An 8,403-nucleotide genomic window follows, 5' to 3' on the forward strand; every position below is an offset into this window, starting at 1 on the left:
GGGATCGAAATCAGAGATGGTAGTACATTTGATGAAATCAGTTTTGGACATAGATTACTATAAGGTAAATTTGATTAGTTTGGTCTGGGACTAGAGAAACGAAATAATCGATTATCTCGAGCATGAAAAGTTGCCCGAAGACTCCAAAGCATCAAGAGCGTTGCATGCCAAACTACACGTTATAGCTTCAAAAAGGCCAATTGTACAGAAAATCCTTTCAAGGCCCGCTGGCCCGGTGCTTAGGAGCATCAGAAGCTAACTATGTCATGAGAGAAATCCATGAAGGGATATGCGGCAACAACTCGGGTGCAGATTCTTTGGCGCAAAAATTAGTTCGGGCAGGATATTACTGGCCCCGTATGGAACAAGATGCTAAAGACTTCGTACGAAAATGTGATAAGTGCCAACACTACGCATCACTAGTACATCAACCGGCAGAACTCCTACATTCGGTTTTGTCCCCGTGGCCGTTCATGAAATGGGGAATGGACATCGTCGGACCGCTACCACCGGCTCCTAGAAAGGTAAAATTTCTTTTAATTTTGACTGACTATTTTTCTAAATGGGTGGAAGCAGGTCCTTATCAGAAGATCAGAGAACCTGAAGTGATCAATTTCCTGTGGGAAAATATAATTTGCAGGTTTGGGATACCAAAAGAGATTGCATGCGACAATGGGCTGTAGTTTAGGGGAACCAACCTTAAGGTATTTACAGGCGAACGAAGAATCGAACAACGAAGCAATACTAATCAACTTGGAGTTGCTCGAGGAACGTACGGACTTAGTGCATGTCAGAATAACGGCTCAAAAGCAAAGAATGGAGCGATATTATAATCAAAGAGCCAACCTTAGTTATTTCAAAGTATGAGAATTGGTCTTGAAGAAGGTAACACAAAACACCAGGGAACTCAACGCGGGCAAGTTAGGCCTAACATGGGAAGGCCCTTACCGGGTTTCAGATATCACTGGTAAAGGATCGTACGAGTTGGAGAACCAGAGTGGAGACAAATTGACCAACAACTGGAACGTGGCTCACCTCAAAAGATACTACTGCTGACAAATAACAGTCAAACAGAAAATATGTGCTGCACTCTTTTTCCCTTCGTTCAATGTTTGTCCCAATTGGGTTTTTCTGGCAAGGTTTTTAATGAGGCAGCGACAGAAAGCATACTACAAAGACAACAGTGATAAGACCTTTCACGACAAGGCAAACGAACAAGTTTTCACTCGGGGACGATAAGATAATCTTTGCTTCGATAGCAAATTCCCACTAGGAAGTTAAGTTTGCTACCGAATGGAGGTTACCCAACCGTTCACGAGCACAAACCACTAGAGGACTGTTAGTTATTATTTCGCTCGATAGCATGGGTTCCTAAGGGGAAACAAGATATGTTTCCAAGTGAAGGATTACCTAGCAATTCATTGGTGGGATCTTCGAATATACAAGACTTACAGTGTTCCAATTCGCATTCTTCGCATTCGAACACTGGGGGGGATGATATGAGAATACGGAAACACTAAATTCCAAGCCAACCAGGGAATGAAAATCCAAGAACATAATACATCATGGGGACCGGGGACTACGTAGCCAGCCCCGTAGAAACAAGTTGTTCAAGATAGCTACAAGTCATGACAATTTTTTTTCTGCATAGCAAAATGCTTATGTACTTTTGAAAATAGAAGAAATTATATGAAATGCAATCCTTTTGTTTTTCTCTTGTTTCTTGTCTGAATGATGAGTTAATTTTTCCATTTGAAAGTTAAACAAGTACTTCAAATGTTAGTGCCGTAATGAATAGGAGACGTCCTCTTCAAGAGCACCGTAAACATAAGAGGACCCTCTCTTATAAAAACCCTCACGTTTAAGGGTTGGTTCCAGAAGAATCAATGCCTGGAATCTAGAATGCCATCGGGGAAAAATAAACCCTAAGCCGCATATGAAAAAGACGCAAAAAGCAAACTTGCGCAAATACTCATGGAAACCCTCACGAAAAAGGGATAATACTCGGAACCAAAATGCCTCGAAGGAAAAGGCATCCGAGATTACACATAATAAAGCGCGAACAGAACAACATGCGCAGAATACTTGAGCAAGTACGAAAGTTAAAGACTTGCATGAACATTCAAATGGAAGTAAGACTCAAACGATACTTGAGCAAAAAATATGCTTTTATTTACATGAACGCGTCAAAATGATAAAGGTACAAAATAGAAAAAGAAAGAAAAATTTAAACTGCAGCGTCTCTGGAATCAGGAGGAAGAGAAGTATCCGCATCCCCAAGAGTAGTAGATGGTTCCTATTGGCAAGTGAGAAATCCATTTTTTCATATTATAATTCAGGTAAAACTGCTGAAAACTGTCAGGCAGAGTCTGCAGGATCATTTCAACCTGCGTATCCTTATCAATGTTAGCTCCAAGGACCTCCAGTTTATTCAGAAGACTCATCATCTTCAGAACATGGTCCCTAACTGATGAACCTTCAACCATTTTGGTATTCAGAAGAGCTTTCATGCCAGTCTGCTTAGCCGCACGATTCTGATCTCCAAATATTTCTTTGAGATTTTCCAGAATGTCATAAGCAGACTTCATCGACTGATGCTGATGTTGCAGAACATTTGACATGGATGCCAGAATGTAACACCGCGCCATCTCATCAGGCTTGACCCATTTCTGGTAAGCCTTTTGTTCATCATCCATGGCATCATTTCCAGGTTTTTCTGGACACACCTCATCGAGCACAAATTTGTACTCTTCAGCAATTAGGACAATGTCCAAGTTTCGTTTCCAATCAACATAATTAGGACTCTCAAGTTTGTTTTGAGTAAGAATAGCAGTAAGGGGATTGAAAGCAGTCATTGTTAATCTAGGAGACAATTAATTAAATAGATCAAAATCAGTCATGTATTATTTGAATATTAAAATTCAAAACACACTACATATACATAATCTATGCACGTTGAACAACAAATTTCGATGGGAAAAGAGTTATTCTTGCAATATACATATATAATGACAGATTATTCACTCCATAAATTTAAACAGGTCATACTCAGATGGAGAGTGAACTGTTAATTTAAGTCAAGTGAATATCAACATTTAACATATATTAGTCCCATTGAACCAACATGCATACTCAGATGGAGAGTAAATACAAGTAATCAACAACTAGTATAGCCTAGTGATTATCCATAACGAGTTTATTTGATATGGAAGAAGACCTACGTCAATGTGTAAAAATATTATATCACTAGAATTTAACCCTGGAGTCCATAGGAAACGATCCCTACTACCACTGGATTAAAAAAACTCAAAATATTTTTTGAAAAATTTCCAGAAAATTTAAAAAAATCCAAAACACCATCTAAACGACCCCGAAAGCACAAGAACTGGCTTACGTCATAAGCTAAGCTGATGCGTATTGCTCACTAGGCCGTTTCGCATGGACCTGCCAAGTTTCAGGCCAATCGGAGTCCGTCAATATGCTGGCCTCCGATTTTCTGGCCTATTAGGTCAAATAGTGACTTTTGCATTTTTCATGGATTAATATAATTTTCAGATTATTCTAATCAAATATCATCAACAATAAGCAGATATTACATGATTTTCAGAATAATCACAATACTCATAAAACATAATCATGCTAAAAAATAATACAGTTTTACAAAAAAACAATCTTTGCATGTAATTCAAAACCTGCATATTAACATGATACTAATTTTCATTGTTTATCCTAATCATTTAATTAGATGTGAGTAGGCTCTGACACCAATTGTTGGATTATATATCGGAGCGGAAGCAATTACAGTATCATATTCATGTGTGAATTAAACAATTAGCACATACGGAGATTATTCGAGTTACCTCTTGAAGCGTGAACAAAGCAAATCAATATCCGTCTCCAGTTACAGAGTTGCAAGACCTCAGCAAACTTCCACAGTCTTCTACCGTATTACCCAAATAATATTCGGAAAAAAAAGAATTTCGGGTGGGCGAAATTCAAGGAAGAAAAACGTGTGTTTTTCCAGTGAAAAATAAAATGGCCAGTTATATCTCATGTATATATAGCTACGTTTTTTATGTTAAAACCCTTTTTTCAAAACCTGTTAGGCTTTTTTTTTTTCACTAAGGAAAGGTTTCCTTTATTTCCTATTATTTAGGCACAGTAGGGACCACATAATTTAATTAACAAGGCTTCCTATTCGTAATTGCACTCCTTAGTTCAATTTAGAAATTCTTTCATAAAACCTTATTTAACTCCTCGTGTTAAGATTCAGATACTAACCAATCAAATTAAATTACTGACAATTTAATTTATTGATTACTTCCTTTAGACTTTCGCTTAACTTTTTTCATGTATCGGATACAAAATTCACCGGCCGGGTTTACACATAAAAACTTATAAGCTTTCATAAAGGAGTATCATCAATCTAAAAAACCGAGACATGGATTCCATCAACTAATTATTACTTCGCCAATGTATATCATTATTGTCCAATTTACTAGGCTTATTGACTCACGAAAGAATCCCGTCTTTTAATAAATCAAAATAATAAATGACATACACAACTAATAATAATTATATCAAAATTAAGAGTATAAGTAAATTGAATGGACTAGAGAAATTATTTTATTATGTCAGCATAAAATACTTATCTCTACTTGATCCGTTCAATACATACAAAATGTACTAGCACAAGAAGTTGGAATTAGACCATTCCCATAATCAAGATAAATTACCTTTAATCTTGTGCTACAACCATTCCGATGGTTTGTCCAATTCCATCATTAAATTGTGAACATAAACTTTATGACTTATAAGAACCGATGATTTAATCTTTCGTGTATAAGCTAAACTCTGCACTAAATAATCTACTATATAAGCAACAGACACACAAACCAATACATGATCTATTTAAAATAAAACTTTATTTAATTGAATAAGTAAATAAATAATTGTTCCATAAAGAATAATATAATAATACGCATAGTTTATAGTATATCCTAACAGCATCATGGTAGGCGGACCTACATCACATCATTTAAGGTGCGGTTCTCAGAGGCTGTGATGATCCAAAATGTCATCTTTAAATTTAATAATTAATTATATATTATAAGACCTTAAAAAGCACTAATTATCATTTCTCGACTTGCGTGCGAAGTCCGTAAAATTTTTCGGAGAGTTTTTATGTAAAAAATGGATTAACATGTGAAATAGAGCCTTAAAACTCAGCTGAGTTGACTTTGGTCAACTTTTTTAGCAAACAGACCCGGATTAGTATATTGACAGTTTCAGTAGCTCCGTATCGTGATTTGGGACCTAAGCGTACTCCCGAAATTTAATTTGGAGGTCCCTAGTTCAAGTTATGACCATTTAACGGAAACTAGTAATTTAAAGGCTAAAGATTTTCAAGTTTGACCACGGGGTTGACTTTTTGATATCGGAGCCGGAATCCGATTCTGAAAAATTGAATAGCTCTGTTATGTCATTTATGACTTGTGTGCCAAATTTGATGTCATTCCGGATTCATTTAATGTGTTTTGGCACGAGATTTGCAAATGGAAAAGATTAAAACTCAAAGTTTGAATCGATGTGTGAATTATAATTTTTTATTTGACATTAATTGAAATCCCGAGTAAGTCCGTATTATGTTTCTGGACTTGTTGGAATATTCGGACGAGGTCTTGAGTGGCTCGGATGAGTTTCATACGAGCCACTGGTTCTGGTGCGCAGGTGCGCGGCCGCTCCTGCAGAATACCAGTCGCTTCTGCAACATTGGACAACCTTGCCGAGCTCCGCTTCTGCGGAGAAATGAGCGCAGGTGCGAAACCGCATCCGCGATGGACAAGCCGCTTCTGCGAGGACGACCGCTTCTGCGGTCACTTGTGCGCTTCTGCGATGTCGCAGGTGCGACAATTTTGGGCGCAGATGCGGCCACTGGTCAAGCTGCTCTCTTCCGCAAATGCGATCTTTGTCTCGTAAATGCAAGACCGCAGGTGCGAAAATAAAGGCCGCAGATGCGAAAATGCTAGGAAGAATACATAAAATCGGGTCTTAGCTATTTTAACTCATTTTTGAGTTTTAAGTCTCGGATTTTGGCGATTCCAAAGGGGATTTTCACGACTTTGAATTGGGTAAGTGTTCTATAATCAAAAGTGATTATATTTCACGAATCCATGTCTATATTCATCATTTATTTCGGATTTAGATGGAAGAAATTGGAATTTTTATAAAATCTTTCAAAAATAAAAAGTTAAGATTTGAAGGTCCATTTGACATCGGAATTGGATAATTTTTGTATGGTTGGACTCGTCTCGGAATGAGTGTTCGGATTTCGTAAGTTTTTTGGGATTTGAGACGTGGGTCCTATTGCCGAATATTTTAATGAATTTCGAATTTTTATCCGAAACATTTGTAAATTCATATGGAATTAATTCCTATGATTCGTATTGAATATATCGAATTGTTTGTGAATAGATTTGAAGCTTTCGGAGGTAAATTTAAAAGGAAAAGTTGTGGTTGAATAATTGATTGAAATTCGTAAAGCGAGGTAAGTGTCGGGGTTAACCTTGACTTGAGGGAGTAGAACCCTTAAATTATTTGTTATGTGAAATGCATGTGAACGGCGTATAAGCGAGGTGACGAGTGTCTATACGTCGTCAAATTAATTGTTTGACTGCTTACTTGAAAAATCATAAATTATTTTAAAGCATGAATTAATTGTTATAATAATTATTTTTCTCCTATTCTTTGTCAATTATTATTTCTTGAATTCCTGCATTAATTGTTACATGCTATTTGAATTATGTGCCTTAATTGTTATTTGACATTTAGCATATTAAATATTAAACTGTATATTTTCTCTCTGATTTTCATAATAATTTGTTATTTGCCTTTGTTTGTTTCATAATTAAAGCATAATTATTGTATGCTTGTTATCTTATAATTTTATATTAATTATTATATTTATTGGGGAAAATTTCTTCTATAAGAATTGGCAAATGAATATATTGGAGGAGCGGGTTGCACGCCGTAATAGAATTGATTATAATGAATATATTGGAGGATCGGGTTGCACGCCGCAACAGACTTATTAAAAGTCCATATTGGAGGATCGGGTTGCACGCCGTAACAGACTTATTAAAGTCCATATTGGAGGATCGGGTTGCACGCCGCAGAGCATCCGCAGTTCTGAAGTCCCCTTCTATTTTACTTTAGCTGTGTGTTTATTTCCAGACATCTTTATTTTATTTCAGACCTTTATTTGTATTATTCTAGAAGCTCGTGCACTTATGACACCAAATTCTGAAATAGTATTTAGAAACCATTATTTTTATAGATTATTCACTATATTTCAAACTTTGCTTCCGCATTTGTTTCTTTGATTATTAATAATTTAAAATTTGCTTAAAAATTGGTTAATATTATTCTAACATTGGCTTGCCTAGCAAGTGAAATGTTAGGCGTCATCACGGTCCGAATGTAGGAATTTCGGGTCGTGACAGTTGGTATCAGAGCACTAGGTTACATAGGCCTCACGAGTCACGAGCAAGCTTAGTAGAGTCTGCAGGATCGGTACAGAGATGTCTGTACTTATCTCTCAGAGGCTATGAAGTTTAGGAACAATATCACTACTTTCTTATTTTGTCATGCGATTTTATTCTATCATCGTTGATTGAACCATTCTACTCTTATTCTCTCGCAGATGGTGAGAACACGTAATACCTCTACCGATGGACAGGGACCAGAACCCCCGGTGGAAACTATGGCCAAGGGTAGAGGTCGAGGCCGAGGTCGTGCTAGAGGCCGAGGCAGAGACAGAGGTAAAGCTCAGTCCAGAGCTCGATCAGGTGCACCTGTTGTAGAACCTCAGGTAGACCTTCAGGAGGAGGTCCCAGTTCAGAATGTACCAATTGGACCAGTTCAGGTCCGGGAAGGATTCATAGCCACTCCAGTGCTTCAGGACACTCTAGTCCGATTGGTGAGTCTTATGGAGGGTGTGGCCCAGAATGGTACATTTCCAGTGGCACCAGACGTCTCACAGGCTGGGGGAGGATCACAAACTCCCATTACTCCTGCTCCGGAGCAGATGGCTCCCTAGAATCAAGCTCCAGCAGACCCGCCAGTTGGGGTAGTTTAGCCAGTTATTGTGGCACAGACCGGTAATAGGACCGCCATGACTTTTGAGGCCTTATTGAGACTGGATAAGTTTACTAAGCTCTTTCCAGTTCACTTCAGTGGTACACCTTCTGAGGACCCACAGGATTATCTTGAACGCTGCCACGAGGTACTGCGGAACATGGGTATAGTTGAGACCAATGGGGTTGATTTTGCTGTATTTCAGATGACGGGTTCTGCCAAGAGGTAGTGGAGAGATTATACATTGACCCAACCAGTCGGATCGCC

The 8,403-nt window shown here is 37.8% G+C and overlaps 1 protein-coding gene across 1 annotated transcript; it reads right to left on the reverse strand.

Annotated features, from left to right (window-relative positions):
• Positions 1 to 2,227: 2,227 nt before the first annotated feature.
• Positions 2,228 to 2,855, reverse strand: LOC107786468 (uncharacterized). The gene is made up of 2 exons (XM_016607953.1): positions 2,388 to 2,855; positions 2,228 to 2,296 (listed from the first exon to the last, which is right to left on the reverse strand). Exons 1-2 carry the CDS (start codon positions 2,853 to 2,855, stop codon positions 2,228 to 2,230), a joined length of 537 nt encoding a protein of 178 aa, XP_016463439.1.
• Positions 2,856 to 8,403: the final 5,548 nt, after the last annotated feature.

Source organism: Nicotiana tabacum, chromosome 2 (genome assembly GCF_000715075.1).
Source record: "Nicotiana tabacum cultivar K326 chromosome 2, ASM71507v2, whole genome shotgun sequence".
NCBI lineage: Eukaryota > Viridiplantae > Streptophyta > Magnoliopsida > Solanales > Solanaceae > Nicotiana > Nicotiana tabacum.

Coding starts and splice junctions, on each gene's coding strand:
- LOC107786468 (XM_016607953.1), bottom strand. CDS start 2,855: ATGACTGCTTTCAATCCCCTTACTGCTATTCTTACTCAAAACAAACTT. Junction 2,297..2,387: donor ACATTGATAAGGATACGCAG/GTTGAAATGATC, acceptor ACTTGCCAATAG/GAACCATCTACTACTCTTGG.